General features: G+C 41.0%; 1 protein-coding gene across 2 annotated transcripts; it reads left to right on the forward strand.

Moving 5' to 3' along the window:
- Positions 1–247: 247 nt before the first annotated feature.
- dtx4a (deltex 4, E3 ubiquitin ligase a) lies at positions 248–16258 on the forward strand. 2 transcript variants are annotated; one of them, XM_074662140.1, is made up of 9 exons: positions 248–504; positions 1076–1290; positions 3459–4665; positions 12616–12677; positions 12851–13012; positions 13120–13181; positions 13943–14263; positions 14369–14458; positions 14570–16258. In XM_074662140.1, the coding sequence occupies exons 2-9, from the start codon at positions 1083–1085 to the stop codon at positions 14798–14800; spliced, it is 2343 nt and encodes a 780-aa protein (XP_074518241.1). In that variant the 5' UTR covers positions 248–504; positions 1076–1082; the 3' UTR covers positions 14801–16258. The 2 variants fall into 2 exon arrangements, with proteins under 2 accessions (XP_074518241.1, XP_074518240.1); XM_074662139.1 differs by lacking the exon at positions 248–504 and adding an exon at positions 524–865.
- The last annotated feature ends 1967 nt before the right edge of the window (positions 16259–18225 follow it).

An 18225-nucleotide genomic window follows, 5' to 3' on the forward strand; every position in this document is an offset into this window, starting at 1 on the left:
TTTTTTTTTAAATATGTATTTCTAGTTCACATTTATAAAACAATGACCCAGGAGGATAACGGGGTTGTTACGCTTCACATTTTTGTGTACATAAACCGAAAACACAAAATTAGACGCTTGCACAGAAGCAAAAGCTTGCAAAAAGAAGGAGCTTCCTGATTGGCCACACCGAGCACTTGCCAAATTCTGATTGGACGCTGAATCCTTCGAGGCGTGGGAGTGTTTATGCACGCCCGAGTCAAACATTTATATTTCACCGGGTAATGTATGATCTGTGGAGGTAAAGAGCCACTATGGAGGCACTCGATGGAGACGCTATGGATGAACTTACAGAGGGAGGCGAGTAGGTTAAACACAACAGCTGTGCCACATTATCGACTCAATTGTGTAACAAAAAGGATTCCTCAAGATTGAAGACAGTCACAGTGACATATGGAACAAAATAAAGAAGATCAGTTTTCAAAGCAGTGATTTGACTGGAGTCATTGGATCCGAGCTTTCTTGGTAATTATTTTATATTTTTTGTTTTCCCTTTTTAAATCGTATCCTCTTTTACAGACGGAATATGTTTTGTTTAAAAATGTAGATTTAAATTCAGGAAAATAAAAACCGTACGTCCAACGGCAGTCTGTCACAGTAACCCACTTCACGACTGCCGCACCACTATGAGCATCCAAGTTGCATTTTCTCCTCTCACCCTAACTTGATTGTACCGAGAAATGGTTTCAGTAGACGTCACTCATCTGCATAGGGAGTAAAATGCAACCATCCTGCAAGGCTTTTTTGCACCCTGAAACGCTCTGTATCCTCGTCGTGTGATATAAGGACACTGACTGCTGCATAATCGAAACTACAAACATGGAAGGTACGGTTTGCATGTAGTGTCATGCTAAAAATATATATTTATCTCCACAGATTGGAGACACATCTGGGTTGCAAACTGTCCAAGATGGATGCAGCGCCGCTGTGCGCAAGGATGCACGGCGTAGCGGCATCAGGGTGTCTCTGAATCTTTGACATTTATCTTTCATAAATGCCTCCTGATTGTGAGGGGTTTCTTTCTCCACCCTTGTAGGAATAGGATGTTACTAGCATCCGCTGTAGTGGTATGGGAATGGCTGAACGAGCACGGACGCTGGCGGCCCTACAGCCCGGCTGTCTGTCATCACATCGAGGCAGTCATCCGGAGCGACCCGCGCTGTGGTAGTGTCGTCCTCGGCCAGGTGGACTCGCGCCTCTCACCCTACATCATCGATTTGCATTCCATGCACCAGTTCCGACAAGACACAGGTGAGGAGGAGCAGGGATGAGGAGGAGATTAGAGAATGTAACGTAGCTGGGCTTAAGGTGGAGGCCTTTTTTCCAACAACTAATAGGTGTTTATCTTATCTTTGCATGGCTTAATGTAGAATCTTAATGATGGTTGATGCCATTTGGGAGTGTATTTGTGCACAAATGCTTTAAATGCTTCTACATTTTCAGCTAGATCCTCAAATCTCGTTTCCCAAGAGTTCCACTTCTCTCTGCTGGGTTACATTTGATTTAGAGGTTAAAAGCACACTAAGGGAAGCTTTGATTTTGAGAGGATTCAGTGCCAGAGTGAGTCATTCTGATTGGACCTATGTGTGTTGCAGCAAGGCCACAGGAGCAGCTAAGGTGTGAAGTCATCCCATCAGACACACAAAACATTTTTCTGCACACAGTGTTTTCAAAAAGGCTGTTTTTTTATAGAAAATGTTGCCATGAAAATCCTAGCTGTCCTCATTTCAACAACACTTGTTACAGTCTGAAATGTATCAGGTATTAACTGGTTTTGCTAGTTGGACTGTGTTCTGATATCACATTTATTAGCCTTGGAAAGAAGGTAGCAAGGGGCTTATTGTCACAATAACACAACAACAGTGCTAGCACATGGAGGTGTTAGCTAAAGCAATGGGCTGTAGGAATGAACAGTTATAGTGAAATTTTAACATATAGTTAAAAAAAAAAATCATTTTTCAAACATTCTTCAGCCCTGGTGTTATGTTACTATTTGAAAGATAAGTGTTTAGGGCTTTTTTCCCTTTCATAAGTCATTAGAGGTTAAAGAAACAGGGATTTTTTCAGTTAGTATTGTTTCTTGACTGCTATTTTACGTTGTTAGCTAGCTAGCTAGCTAGCTCATTCTACAGTTTCTTTGTAGTTACTGCCAAGTGAAATAGCATCAAGGTGTGGATTCGGGATAGAAAGGCTTCGTAGACCATCAGGATGGTACACAATGTGAGCTATGTGAGTTGCTATGTGAGTCTTTAATAATTCTGCTAACGGCACACACTGTACGGTTGGTGAGCTTATTTTAAATTTGGTGGTTTAATGATATTAGGATCACAAGTTTGTCCAAAAAGAGGCACAGCTCAGCTCACGTGACTGACAGGCTCCCTATAGCTGTTAGAAAGGAAATTCAAAAAAGTTATATTAGCTTAAGCTGAGAAAATAAGACAACAACAAAGCAGTGCTAGCATAGAATGTGATGTTGGCCTAAGCTAGCAACATTTTAGCATTTGCCATGTCAATTTGTTTTTGTTTGAGGACTAATTTTTAGTATTTATTGAATTGCATTGGGCATAGAAAAACAAAGATATCACCTTTTAATTAAAAAAAGTCATCTTTTATAAATGAGAGTTTTATGTGTGTGTAAGACAGAGAGGGGAATAACCAGTTTTCATTCTCTAACTTTGGCAGAGATCTGTGTTTCTCCCCTCTGTCAACATTGGCTGACAAAAGCCTTTGTGCTGTTTGTTTTCCAACCCAGAGAAGCTCAAATCGTGAGGCTGGGGGTTGGCAGACAGTACCCCAGTCTAAATAGGAGACAGGGAGGAGGAGGAGAAGCAGAGAGGGGATGAAGGGTGGGCAGGAATGTCAGGAGTCTCTGATGAAAAGGGGTCACCGGGAGCAAAGTTTATGAATAAGCTTCCCTGTGGTCCTTTTGATTTTACAGTATCTACTCTACATGTTTTCTCTTTTTGTCTGCGAACTTCACTTTTTTATTCAGGGCCTCAGTGACTCCTCTTATAAAGCTGTTGGAACCTCTCTTTCATTTTGGATGCAGATTAGAGACGTGATGGCTTTACAGTCTGAAGACTCTGTAGAGTTTCTCTGGACACCCTGAGAAAGCAAACACAGCCAACTTTTTGGTCGGATGAAGGCTGCTAGCCAATCAGAATCCAGAACACCATGTGCTGTTACTAGGGGCAACCTGTTTGCCCAAATTCTGAGCAAGCAAACACAGCCATGTTGAATTTGTGAGAGTTTTAATGTACTTGTCCACAGAAAAAAAAACACTGCAGTCTCAATGCAAGTGGCGGTCACCAGCACAAATGATGTTCAACTTTAATTTTCAAGTCCAAAAAAAAGTCCACCTGTTCAATTTTAGACCTTAAAGGTATGGATTTTTTTTCTTCTTTTCTCCTAATTCCCAGGTACCCTTCGACCGGTACGACGCAGCTTCTACGATCCCACCTCAGCACCAGGCCAGGGCTGGTTGTGGGAGTGGGAGAACGACACTGGCAGTTGGACAGCTTACGACACAGACGTCAGCATTGCCATCCAGGCGGCACGTGATCGTCAGCAGCCCTGGCTGGACCTGGCGCCACTGGGATTCTGCTACCTCATTGACTTCGAAAGCATGACCCAAATTAATGGGCAGACACAGCGCTGCCGACGCATCCAGCGCCGGTCCGATTTGGCTTACCCACTCGTTTCAGGGCCCCTGCCGAGATCGCACCACGCCTGGGGGCCCACGTCCATGCCCAGCCATGGAGGACTGCTCGGGGTGGATGTTTCCAGCATGGGTATGGGGATCAGGATGAGCAACAGCGGGCCTGGAAATGGGAGCGCGTACCCAAGTGGAGCACTTCCTGCTTCAGCCATCACCTCTTTAGGACAACCATGCGCCTGTCAGCAGTGTATGTTGGTGCTAAGTGTCAAAGCAGGGGCAATGACGGCTGCTCACACTTTAGGGCGGAGGCCACCACAGACTAAACCACCTAGCCCCAAAATCAGCAGTCACCCAATCCCAGGAGGGTCCTATTCACTGACACTCCCCAGGCCTCCGTCCCTTTCTCGCTCCCTGTCCCCCCACAGGACCTCCATAGTGGGAGCAACAGGTGGATACAGTATGAGCGGTATGGGTGGTGCTGGAGGTGTAGGTGTTATTGGCAGTAGTGGTTTTAGTGGCTCCAGTTATGGCTTCGGAGGAGGCTTCCCCCACTCCCTTTCCCTCCTTAACTCAGCTACAGCATCCCTTTCCATCTCCTCCACCCGACCTCCTCCTCCGCCTCTCCCACCACCCCCTCCACCTCCTCCCCCACCCTCAACCACCTTGTCCTCCTCCACCTCCTCTGCTGCCATCTCAGCCCCCCACCCTCCTGTCCCATCTTCTCTATCGGCTTCCTGCGCCGCTCCAACAGTACCAGCCCCTGCTCCGGGTCCGCCTCCTCCTCTCATCTCCACGGCTGCCTCCACCTGCACACCTTCGCCTTCTGCACGCGTGCTGGGCCCAGTGTCTTCATCCAGCGCTGCTGCCTGTGCAGCTCCTCTGCCACCGAGGTCCAGCTTAGCGGGACTTAGCCGACCAGCACTGCAGCGGATCGCCATGGCACAGTCACGTGCTCTCATTGCCTCTGGGTGAGTACGGGATCACTATAACCAACCATTTTTTCATTTAGCCATCATGGGTAAACCCACCAGCTCTGTCCTACAACTGGAAATTGATTGAACTCCAAAATGTGTCAAAAGATAAGCTACAAGATCTATCAACGAACTGCCCTCTTTCAGCCTCTTTTAGCGCCATTGTTTTGGTTTTCCATAACCAAATTCCACTGCTTTTGTTCACTTTCATTGGTCTCTTTCCATCAGCAGCAAAGAGATGTTTTCAAGCAAAGCTCAGAATAAATTGTTTAAGTTTTACAAAAGAAACCAAACAGTGGAAAACCCAGTTAGTGGCTTTCTGGTAAACAAAGCAGAGCGTTTTCTGACCACAAACTGAGGAGATTGACAACCGCTTTGAAAGATGCTGAGAACAAAAATGTGAGCACGATTCTAAACATAATGCCAGACAATAACCAGAGACAAAAGAGTTGAAGACAAACAAAAACAAAACAATACATCATATGAACAAAGGGATACACCACAACAAAAACATAGGCTTGTGACTGAAATAATTATGTTTAAAGTAAGCAGGCTCGCTGTGACTCTTAAACCCTTTCAAATCCTGAATTCAACCAAACCACGCATATTTCAAATATGTCATGTCAGATTTCTGTCCAGCTCTTGTTACGCAAGTCAGCGACCAAAAGGCTCATTAGCATTCACGAGCCTTTAATCTCTTCCACAAAGTCCATCAGGGTCATTCATCTCCTGGGAAAACAATGACGAGCATTCACGCCAAACAAGGCCCAGTTCTCACACGTTGCACATTCCACACGTTTGTCATGCAACCCCTTAATGAAGGATTTGCTTTTCAGACACACACACAGGTCACGCATGTGCATATTGGTCACGGAAATAATTAGGGCCTCAGAAATCAGTGCCTTCAAAATGACTTTTGCCCTGTACGAGAAACTTTGAATCCACAACATAAGAAAATTTAACAAGGATTTCTATTTCTTTCTTCTCCCAGCACATTTTGAACTTTAAAATTACTTAAAAGGGGGTATTGTGCTTACCATGTTTTAAACATGGATATCGCATTGCAGTGCTGGATGTAAATAGTAAGCGTGTGCAGATTTTCAGACCTGTATTTTTTGATTTGTTGTAGAAATCCTTAAATCTGTCTGTAAACTGATCAAAATGGTCTAAAAGTAGCACAAGGTCTTGACAAGATCGTGACGAGATCTTTATGAGAGTTCAGCCAGCCTCCACCTCCACAGGGTCCAGGACTGAGCTTCTTCAGCAGTCTGTTCAGTCTCTGTCTCCTAGATCCTGTCTCCTCACAACAGGTGAAGCTCTTCTAACATAGTGTTGGTGTCTGATGTTCACTCAGTTAGCCATGTCTGTGAATAGCATGATGCTACTCTGCCTTCTGCTTTTGCCTCTGTTGCTGGGTTAGCACAGCTAGCTCGTCCATCTTATCGGAGATAGATCTTACGTTCCCAATAACGATGGATGGAAGGACAGGTCCATGTCGTCACTTCCTAGCTCACTCCTGAGAACCAGCACGACGTCCTCACCTTGTGGGGAAACATCTGGCCTTGCACCAGTTAGCATCGACATTCTACAGGCTGCTAACAGCTGATTTCACATGTAAACAATGCAGTTATAGTTACATGTAGAATCTCCAGACAAACACAGGAGAAAAAGTAGTAAAAATATCGCTGAAGCCACAAGAAGTTTAGTGTTCATGATCAACAAATGAGCCATACAAAGTAATGATCCACTCCAAATCCAAAGATGACGAAAAAGAGACGAAAAAATTACAAGAAACGGACAAAGAAGAGAGAGCTGCTGCAAAAGGCAGCCTAGTTTTTCAACCAGCTGTGTGAGAATAATTTGGATTTTCTCGAGGCGTAAATCGTGTAAAAGCCTCTGAAGGTTGTCACGAGAACGCTATAAACACAAAAAACCCACAAATACCCCCCCTTTAAATTCTTAAATACCACTGTCCAAGCAAAATGGAGCGAAATGCTCCATTGGGATGCTAACAAAAGTGTTGCTAGCTAGTCTGAAATGACCAGCTTGAATAGCAAATATCAATTATTGACTGCCTTACTTTAAAATAGGCAGCATAAGGTTTCACCGAGTATGAACCCAAAACATATATAACTCCCTCTGCTGACTGGGTGCAGTAGTGCAGAAACTATCAGTTTAAAATATACCTCACATATTTTTTTTCAGACATGTTTAAGTAATCATGGTTACTTGGTATCACGCTGATTTATGCCCATGTGAGCATTTGTTATTAGTTTGGTTGGGATTTGATGCAAAGAGGGGATGTAAAGTCAGTTCAAGACCTTCAAGCATTTCAGGTGTACATGTTGGGGTTCATTTAAACCCTAAAACTTTACTGTGTGGCAACTAGCTATCCCAGTATTTCCTGTTGTCAGCATTACCCAGTGTTTACAAATGAAGGGAGTCACAGTTCCCTGGAGTTGCAGCCAGAGGGCGCTGGTTAGCAAGTTGTCTTTGGTCAGTGTTTTGGAGAAGGCTGGTTCTGTCTCAGGTCCCTTTTTGTGTGTATGCTTCAGATCTAAGCCTCTGTTTGTTGTGCTGCTTTTAATTAAAAAATCAATGTTTGTGCATCCTGATTATTCCTGTGTTGTTTTATCATCTGTTTTCGAGCCAGAATCCCTGAACTTGATTGGTTACACTCTGATTAAACCTTGACTAAACAGCCACATGTGAAGGATAAATTATGAGCCCACCCTGCAGGTTGCACTAACTTCATGAATCCTTGCAATAGCGATCCCTCTAAGCCTCAGATTAATAGCAAATGCCACGGGCTTCATAATACTCTAGTAATCTCTCTATTTTGTGTCAGCAGTGCTGACCCTTTCTTTCAGCATATCAGGTGAGAGCACCTGCTGCTGCAGTGACACCTACAACGTCATGAGTAGAGTCTCTCTAATCCCGGGGGCTCTGTTGTTCACCCTCCTCCTCTGCTTTACTTCGACTTAGCTCCATCTGCGCGCCGTGCTCCTGCTGTCATCGTCCTCCTGCTTTTTCCTCACGAGTGCTGTTTTGGTCTAATGAAACATCTGCTGATGCTTGTTAACCCAGAGTTAAAACGTTTTAATCCACTGACACATGCAGCTTATTAAGTCAGTTGAAGTAGGAAACAAGTGAAATTCAGTGGAAGTGTAAGCTTTGAAGCGTTGTTTCCATTAAGTCTGTCATTGGAGGCCAAATATCTTATGCTGATACGCTCAATAGCTTAGCTGCTAGCTGCAAGTGTCCCTGTGTTTACTAGCAAGTTTGGTGATATGAATTATAATATTTCAGTTCCTTAGATCTGATGTTGATGCTACTTTGTTCATCGCAGTGTCTTGGCGGTTATATATTTTTTAGAGTTCATTAAAGAGGGGGTAGGCTATTTTGTTTTATTCAGGTTTTATTCTGTCTTTTTGGTACCCTGTACAGTGGGGGTGGCCAACCAGTGGCTCGCAAGCCGCAGTGGCTCTTGGTCTTTTGGTGTGTGGCTCTTCGATCCATTTATATCCATCCATAAATTAAAATTAAATAGATAAAATATTATTATGTATAGTGGTGTGCCAATCAATCTAAAATACTGATGTATTGATGCAATGTTGGGATCAGTATTGATCAATACTTGGGTTACGAGATTGATACTTAAGTTTCAGTTTCTCTTCTCTACATGTGCTCATAAATAGATAGATAGATAGATGGAACTTTTTCATGAATTTAAAAACACTTACAAACACAATAATTCTTGAAAATTGGAAATGTATTGATTTTCATTTTATGTCATTTCATTTATGTGTGAGAGGAAATGTGTTTTTGAGACCATGTGTGTGATGTGGCTCTTCATAATACCACAGTATTTTCTGTGGCTCTTGGTCTCGGACTGGTTGGCCACCCTTGCTGTAGAAGCTTCGCATGATACACAGCAAAAATAATTCCTTTATTTCGCACACTAAAACCCTTTTTTATATTCAGCTCTGTCAGAAACACTTCTTCTTAGCTACTGTCTCTTTAAGGCTCCCCACTCCACTAACCCCCTTCCCTCTGATTGGCTAGCTCTCTGGAGGCCTTCTACTGGGCAGACCTTTGTGGTTGAGGCCCACCTGTAATGTGTCATGAACTAGTTAGGAGATAATTAAGTGATGATATCATTTCAGCAAGCCTTGAGAAGACCTTGTGAAGGTCTCTTGAAGATCTCACAAAGATCTCATAGAGATCCCGTGAAGATCTCATACTGTCGTTAGAGCAGCGTTTCCAACAGTTCACGAACAGATTCAGAAGTAGCGATTTGATTTTGCACATTTAGTCTGAACATACAGCATTGTTACTTAAAATCCATGTTAAAAATTGAAAAGACCCCTCTTTAAACTTAGCTAGCTAAAAATTGCCATCTTTACCCCATAGTTTGAAAACTATAATTAAAGTAAGCATCAAACTAGCTTATAAAAGTTATCTAAAATATAGCAAATTATATAAGCTTGATAAATTGTGACTCGTTTGTTTCAGAATTTAATTGGATAATATTTTGAATATAACTTATATGGAGTAAACTTCAAGGTCTTAGCAACGCTAACAAAATGATGCACAGACACAGCAAAAAAATGGATATTTGTATTTTCTGTTGAGAAACTTTTAAAAAAAATGAGACAATTTAGATGTTTAATATAATGACTTTCATTTTTTAATGATATTTTGGCAAATTGATTTTGAAAAAAGACAAATTCCAGCATTTTTTTTTTTAATTTAGTCAGTTGCTTACATCCATTGTTTTTGTTTTTTGTTTAGTAAATTTGCCTTTAGTGAAATGATACAGATGGTCTCCTGGTCAAGTGTCACAGATTATCATGATGACGAAAGTTGCCTTTGGTTGGCACACCTGTTGTGATCCTTTCACCATTAGCTTCAGTGGGTTTATTACGTTCATGTGTGTCATCATCACCACAAACTCTACTCTTCATTAAATTAGCCAAGCTTTGTCCACAACCTTCAGATTTACCAGACTTAATTTAATCTGTTAGCTTGAGTCTAATAAGTCAATGCATGTTCAAATGTCAGTGTTGATACATGCTCCAGCTCCAGCAGTCCAGATGGAGAGAGCGCTAATGCTGCTAGATTAGCCGGGATCACTGAAACGTGACTTGCAGACACACACCTCCTCCTCGAGTTGCCCAACCTTTCTCTGCTTTTCCCGTCCTCTTTGTTTACTCTGTTTTATCATATCGTTTACGTTCACGAATGTCGGGAACTGGACCAGTCAGCTGGCACGTTTACCAGGCAGCTAACCCTACAGCTTGGAAACTGTGAGGAAACTGTTGGTAAACAATCAGAAATAGTAACAGAGTACAGTGTAAGCAGATTGTCAGGAACGGGAACTGATTGTGACACTTACCTTTTATTCCAGAGTGTTCTAAACAAAACAACCTACAAACCCTGATTACCTTATTTTTACTCCACAAACAGTATGATCACAGTTTACAGGTTGAATTACAGATTAATGGTTCAAACTAATGGTACTGTTTGAAAACGTATTATGTCGAAGCTCCTGGCAAACATCCATCCTTTCTGTTTATTCACGTGGTCGTCCTGTGATAAGTAATTAGTCGTCTTAAAGTCATGTGATCATAACTCATATTCTCTGGGCTTAACGTACCACTATCGAGTTATTGATGATGGTGTGGCATGTCCTGGTCTGGTCTGCTACAGCATCCAGCTCCATGTTTTGGTTTCTGGTTATAAAGAACGTTTGACTTCATAACAAAATAATAAGATTTTTTTTTTTGTAGAGATGAGAAGCTAGGTGATCTGCTTTCACAGAAAAATAAAACACTATCATGTCTTCACTTCTTACTATCTTTGTTTTCTTTGTTTCTTTCTTTTTCTCTTTATCTCTGTCTTTTCTTTTATTCCTTCTTCTACCCCTTTTCCCTTTTCCCTCCTTTCTTAATACATTTCTTTCTTTGTTTCTTGCTAAATTTGACATTTTGGTCCTTTTCTTTCTTTCTTTTTTTGTAAGATCACTTTTGTCTCAGTATTCTTTCCCTATTTAGTTTTTTTCCTATACTCCTCTTTCTTTCTTTCTTTCTTTCTTTCTTTCTTTCTTTCTTTCTTTCTTTCTTTCTTTCTTTCTTTCTTTCTTTCTTTCTCCCCCACCTCCCTATTTTTTTATATTCAGACTTAATCCTTTGTTCATGGCCTGTTTCTTTTTTTTCCCTTTCCATCCAATGTTCTCGCTTCGTTCACCCTTTCTGTTTTTTTAATACTTTGTCAGTACCTTTACCCTCTTTTACCCCCTTTCTCTTTTTTCTTTCTTTCTTCTTTTCATCACTTGTTTTTACTTGTTCTGATTCTTTTCTCTTTTTTGTTTCTTTTCTTTTAATTCTCTAACTTCTTTCTATTTTCTGTTTTTCTTTAATTTTTTACCTTATATAGTTTTTGCCTCGGCTGTGTTTTATCCCTTTTTTTATTTTTTCCTTTTCTCTTCATTTTTGCTTTTTCTCTTTTCATTATTATCTATTTTACTGCTTCTTTTTATCTTTTGTTTTCTCTTCTTTTTATTTCATTTTTTCTGTCTCATTTTTCTTTGTTATATCCTTCTTTTCAGCCCTTGTTTTATCCCTGTTTATTGAACTTATTTTATTACTTCATCTTTTCTTTACTGACTTTCTTTCATCTTTTCTTTTCTGATTCAAATGTGTAGTTTTTGAGGGGTGTTAGACTGCTCTCACACTAAGAGGCTTGACAAAACTTTACATATCTTGTTTTTCTTTACCAGTCGAAAAGCCTGAAAGGTGTCATCAGGGTTTGTTATGAAGGTGTGTTATTGAACTTATAATGTAAACATTGCAGTTGAAGCCACAGTAATCTGTCAGACAGTAAAAGATATTTATGATCAGCTTTCACTGAGGCAACACCACAAAGTGTTAAAACCATTCTGCCAGAATCTCAGGTCAGGATTCATGACAGCAGCTGTGATAACTCAGCAGTAGCAGTGTGTTAGCATCCAGTCATATGTGCTGGAGTCTGTCAGCCTTATGGCAGCCCAGCAGTGTGACGTGGTACCTGACAGGTAATCCCTGCTGTGACGAATCTCTGGCCTACAACCAGAGTTCAGTCAACAGATGGAGGCAGGTGGATTAGCCTTATAAGAGGAGGAAGGAGACCTGACAGTGCCTCACAAGCAAGAGAGGACTGAGACAGGGACAGAGACACTGAGAGACGGAATAACTGCTGGGATATCTGTGCTGCTTTCAAGGACCAGACATGACTATTATCAAAACAGGCAGACCGTGAGTACACACCTGTGGCTGAACTGTTAAAATGTTGATATGTGTTTTTAGCATGTTTCACCTGTAAATAAACAGAGAGGGGTTGGAGGTTTTCAGAGTAAGGGAGCTATTGTTTTGAGATTGTGTCTGATATTCTAGTTAATCATCTGGTTTAAACACTTTCTTCTTTTGAATAATGGAGCCCAAGCAGATAAATGCTGCCTCTGACGTCTTTCTAATGAATTAAAACGTTCCAAAATTGTCTCAAAAAAAGTATTTTCTGACTATTTTTGCTAATACTTCTCTCTTGTTTCCTCACAAGTTAACTTTAAAACAATGATAGTAATCAAAAAAGATAATTTGTCAGTCTCAGGTGTCTTGTGCCAGTACAAACAATCTTAAGCCTCACCAGGTGAGCAAGGTGTCCTACCTGCCAATTATAGGACAGTATGTCAGCTCGTGATGAGCAGCATCTGCTTGTTTCTCAGCATGATGCGGCAAAAGCTCCTTAACCTAGTGACATTTGAAAACTGGGAGCTAGCATATGCTGCAACCAGCTGTATATGTAATTACATTTGTTTACAGGTGGTGAATCTAGACCAAGGTCACCTGGTGTGTTCTAAATATGTCATAGGTCTGTTGGTTGATGATTGTTTGTTTTCTTGTGTTTCAGGGTGCCGACGGTTCCAGTGAAGAACCTGAATGGATCCAGCCCCGTGCACCCTGCACTAGCAGGTAGTTATCAACAACCCCCCATCAAGACATACTTTTTAAATAAAGTGTTCAAAATTTAGGTTTTAGGAAAGTGATATTAAAGTATATTCAAAGACCAGGCTTCACCTCACCACCTAATTTGTGGACTTCGGTCAGCGACTAACCTTCCCTCCCCCTCTGCTGGCTGCATCCAGGCATTACAGGCATCTTGATGAGTGCAGCAGGACTTCCTGTCTGCCTGACCCGGCCCCCCAAGCTGGTGCTTCATCCTCCACCTGTCAGCAAGAGTGACATCAAACCAGTACCCGGTCTGGGTCACTGCTGCCGCAAGACCACAAAGAAACAGGCCCGTAAAGGTGAGTTTCATGAAATATGCTGGTACACTTAGCAAAACGAACTGAAAAAAACTTGCAAGTTTATTTGTCATGCTCACTGGAGTCATTTTATTGTTTTTCTTTTGCAGGAAAAACCCCTGAAGAGGTCGTGAAGAGGTACCTTCAGAAAGTGCGCAATCCTCCCGAGGAGGTGAGATCTTTTTTTTAGCTGGTTGGATTAATTTTTCTTTATAGCATTCTGTTGAATCTCTGCCTAACAAAGACGCTCTTATTTTGTAATAGTATGCTCTTGAATTTTTTTTCTCAGACAATATAGAAAGGAAAAGCCAAGAAAAGTCTGTAACTTAACAAGAAGGAGGTTGTGAAGTTATTCTCAACAGTGTTGTTAATCCTCCAGTTTTTTTTATGAAACTTGTACTTAAGTTTTGCTTCAAAAATGCTCCTTGTTCCTTGATTTATTATATATTTTAGAGCAGGTGGCTAGCTCTTTTTTATATTGCCCTTCAAAATGAAATACAAGATAACTATAGAGTACAACTTTTGGTAATTTCTTGAAAGTTTATTCTTGTAAATTTGCAAATTCACATCTAATTCTCAAAATCACAATTCTGTTCTTCTTAAAAATGTGCATTATTTTGAATGCTTGAAAATCATTTAAGGGGAAATTTTTAGGCATGACAATAAAAATGTCAAGCTTGCAAGATTCTCAAATGTTGAGTCACTATACATTTGCCCCACATTTCCTTGCAAAACTTAATACTGATTATACCAAAAGACCAAAAGAAGGGAGTAGTTAAACAAAAATAGCCTTCTTAAAAATAGTTTAGCTAAGTTATGTTAAAGCTTTAAACTTAATCTCCCGAATATCACAATAAAATAAAGCAGTTTGCATTGAATTGTTGCAAAAGTATAAGAACAACTTTTAACCCTGTATTTGTTTTCCCTTCTCAGGACTGCACCATCTGCATGGAGGCCCTGTCTGGACCGTCAGGCTACAAAGGCCCAGGAGTGGGCGGCATCTCACGTGCTGAGTCGGTCGGCCGCCTGGCACAGTGCGGTCACCAGTACCACCTCCAATGCCTCGTCGCCATGTACAACAATGGCAACAAGGACGGCAGCCTGCAGTGCCCCACCTGCAAAACCATCTATGGAGTCAAGACCGGCAACCAGCCCCCAGGCAAGATGGAGTACCACGTCATCCCCCACTCGCTGCCTGGCCACCCAGACTGCAAAACCATTCGGATTATTTATAACATCCCTCCTGGCATCCAGGTAAAGTCTGGACACCAATTCTTACATAACACCAGCAACGCAGAGGAAAATAGGAAGTGTTTTTGCCTTTTCTTGAATAATTCACTGTTTTTTGTACCTGTTCAGGGCCCAGAGCACCCAAATCCAGGCAAACCTTTCACAGCCCGAGGGTTCCCCAGACACTGCTACCTCCCTGACAGTGAAAAGGGACGCAAGGTAAACCAAAAATCCCTTCTTCTGTCTTAAGAGACATTTCTATATTGTCTTCTCTGATCAGAATTTTTGATTTAGTTAAATAATATTTTGTTTTCTTGTCTGTTACCCAAGGTTCTGAGGCTTCTCCTCGTTGCATGGGACCGCCGCCTCATCTTCTCTGTGGGCACGTCCAGCACCACTGGTGAGTCAGACACAGTCATCTGGAACGAGGTGCACCACAAAACGGAGTTTGGCTCCAACCTGACGGGCCACGGCTACCCAGACCCGGGCCATTTGGACAACGTGCTGGAGGAGCTCAAGGCTCAGGGTATCACCGAGGAGGAGTGTCTACCCAGAGACTGAACAGAGACCAAAACAAGCTGGACGGACAAATTATTTTCAACATCTGAGAGTTCTTTTGACGCCCAAGAAGGAGAAAGTCTTCAGAAGGACATAAACTCTTAACGGGAAAGAAGCAGAAATTGTTTCAGGAGAATTTGCTGAGAGTGAAATTTCTCCTTTGACTGCATGAGCCAGAAATGGTATGTGAGAAATCTTTTTTTCTCCTGATGCAGTTACAGTGTCAAGATCACAGATCTTATTCAGTGAAACATTTGAGACCACTGTGCACATAGAAGTCAGTGTTAGGTTTAAAAAAAAGAATATTTATACTGTGAGACTTCATATCAAGAATGTAACTACTGGTGAGTGGATTTTGCTGAATTGATGAGGTATTGCCACTACTAATGCTGCTAAGTGGAATCAGAAGAAGCTTAAAAAAAAGCCTGTGAGGTTTAAGTGTTGGTCCACAAGCAGAAGAAACTTTGACTGCAGATGAATATTTCATGTGTACAACTGGATATCTGAGCATGATTATTTGCTGACCTCTAGTGGTAATTTTCCAGAACTACATTCCTTTCTAGGTTTGATTTTTATGAAATTGTATTGATGTATATTATGAAAACTTGATATATCACATAACATTTTTTCCATTATTTCATGTTTTTTATATTTAATTTGACATTTTGTTTCATATGCTGTGTCTTTTTGCATTGTTTTTCTGTGTGTGTGTGTGTGTGTGTGTGTGTGTGTGTGTGTGTGTGTGTGTGTGTGTGTGTGTGTGTGTGTGTGTGTGTGTGTGTGTGTGTGTGTGTGGTGCGACGGACTCTTATGGGGTGAGGTGAAGATAATCCATAGGAGTTTGCCTGACACTTTATATGCCATTTACCAGCCCCTCCTTTAAAAAAAAATCATTACTTTCAGTATTTTGTATTTGATAGTTTTTAAAACTGACATTCCTTGACTTTTAGGCCCATAGAGCATTTGGAAAAGAACTCTGTGTATTCTTTTTTTGCTTGATGTGAAGGACTAGTGAAGGAAAAGCTAGTATGGATTATTCCCCTCTCAGAAGTAAGGATTGGACCTACTGCCTGAGCTCAGATTTGCACAGAGCTTTCCACTTAGCATTGAAACAACATTGGACAGCTTGTATCTACTGTATTTCTTTGCAGGACACACACCAGCCTAAACACTCAAATGACACCACAAAATGTCAAATCATCAGTTGGTTTCTGTCATTTTTAGTTTCTGTCATGAGCAGGTGCAAAAGACTATCTTGTTGTGGATCTAGCGTTGGCCAAAGTGGTCCAGTCGGTCTGCATTTGGTCCTTTGTGGACCCGTTTATTATGGGGTAAACTAGATGAGTTGACATACTAATGTAGGCCAACATTAAAAGCATTTATGCTTTATGGTACTTTATGTATGCACTGTACTGTATGTATGTGTTTTATGTGCACAAATTTGCATTAAACGTTTTTCTAAGGTTCAAAACACAACGGCTCCTAATCGATTCTTTCTGCTGATGTCAGTTATTTAAAACCTTACATGTGTGTGCTCACTTGTAAACTTGGAAGCATAAAAACTGATGTTCCTTTAATTTACAGTGTCAGAACAACATAAAAATTAACACTTAAATGAAGAATAATATTTCCAAAGAGAAGAGTGCTAAAACAGTTGGCAGGCTATTTAGATAGCGCCTTGGCCTGCTAGTTAGCGTGCTAAATGGAGCTAGGCATGCTAAGTCGGTACATCGTACTATTACACGACACTTTATGGACTTTTTATACTTCTAATACTCTTATACGCATCAACCATTGTGTCGAAAATGATAACTATAATAAATTCAGTATTGTGTGATGGTAGCTCAACGAAAGAAATGAAATGTGACAAACTCGCTCGCTAGCTAGTAAGCTAATACTAGCCGGCCACCATAAGCCGGCTGTTGGGAAGGGGGTTGGTAGATTCTAGTAAGTACTTTGACGATTTAAAATTAATCAACTGACACTGTGAAACTTTGTTCAACAACATATTCTTTCCCAAGTGATCAAGGTAAAATAATTTTAATTATTTACGTATTAATTTGGTATTTGTGATAAAGTGCAAGCAGAAAGAGCTCATGTTGAGGCCACATTGAACACACAGGAGAACTTTGCCATGCAATCTAAGGTAATCTTGCCATTTTAAGAACAAGTAAGCTATTTTGCAAAGACTTTGCTACTTAGTAAGTAGGTTTTACGTTTTTTTAATGGAAAGGAAAGGCTTTTTTCTCTTGCTATTTCTGTGCAACATCCAATTTTCCTATATTATTATTTAAAAAAAAACTCTAAAGAACATGAAAGCATTTTCAAGTCAAAGAAAGGCATTTAAAATCTACTATGTTGATTCAAACTAAGTTAATACTTTTATGGATTACCTCATTTACTTACATCTACCTATGAAACAAGAGGGGTGGATGACCAGTTGATCCATAGATTAGTCTGGCTCTTGGATTACTAGTCCGGATTAATTCAGCTTTAATGAATGAAAAACTGTACGGAGGCAATTACAGTGGACCCCCAGCAGAGGATGTGTTCTGTTAAAATAAACAAGGGTTGAAGGGCACTGTTATTTAAGCAGTTGAATTGTATATATTTAAAAAGAAAAAAAAAACTTTAGGGACCTAGTTTATCTAACACAACTTTTCCTTTTTGTGTTGAAAAAGTGCTCCCTCATTTAATTCTGAGTATGACCAAAAAAAAAAAAAGAGAACTGCCTGAGCAACAATTTCAGCTCTGAAAAATAAAAGAGTTAATAATATGAATCCACACTCATAACACTCAAGCATTTTAACACAGAAAAACAAGAGTACACAAAACCTTTCACGCTAACTTTCATTTGTCCTTCCACTTCAGCTACGGCCCAGCTTAACCTCGGTTTTAAGTGACAGATGTGATGGATTGGATAAAGCCGCCAATTTGTGGTATGAAAATGCACCGTCCGCCTGTCAGGTTAGTGAGGAGCAGATGGGTTAAGGGTCTAATCAGGCCGGAGCTAAGCCGCCTGACAGCAACTTGTGGCTGTAATGAAGATGAAGAGAGCATGCACGCTTCATTTGGAGCATTGCCATTCCTGTGCTTTCTGAAACCAAATGTGGAAAGAGAAAGAGCCTCTCTATGTTGAGAGTGTAGCTTTGGTGCAGGGATGTTGGCACACAAAGGAGAGACAAAGAAGGGGTAGAGATAAAGGCAGGCAAAGACAGAGGAGGGGGAAAAATGCACATATTATAGAAGATTAGGGGCTTGAGACAAGGATCCGCCCCTCACTGAGACCCAAAGGGGGGAGGGGGTCTTTGAGAGGTGGTCAGAAAAATCCTTCCTGCAGGAGTCTATTGTCTACAACCCGTGGCTGCGATTACAGAGCAGATTACAGGAGTCAGCATTTTGCACTTCTTTGCATAGTTGTCTTGGTT

The sequence above is a fragment of the Halichoeres trimaculatus genome, unplaced genomic scaffold (assembly GCF_033239565.1).
Source record: "Halichoeres trimaculatus isolate MK-OKI-2021-1 unplaced genomic scaffold, fHalTri1.1 fHalTri1_scaffold_22, whole genome shotgun sequence".
Lineage (NCBI taxonomy): Eukaryota > Metazoa > Chordata > Actinopteri > Labriformes > Labridae > Halichoeres > Halichoeres trimaculatus.

Coding starts and splice junctions, on each gene's coding strand:
- dtx4a (XM_074662140.1), top strand. CDS start 1,083: ATGTTACTAGCATCCGCTGTAGTGGTATGGGAATGGCTGAACGAGCAC. Junction 14,264..14,368: donor ACATCCCTCCTGGCATCCAG/GTAAAGTCTGGA, acceptor GTACCTGTTCAG/GGCCCAGAGCACCCAAATCC. Junction 14,459..14,569: donor ACAGTGAAAAGGGACGCAAG/GTAAACCAAAAA, acceptor CTGTTACCCAAG/GTTCTGAGGCTTCTCCTCGT.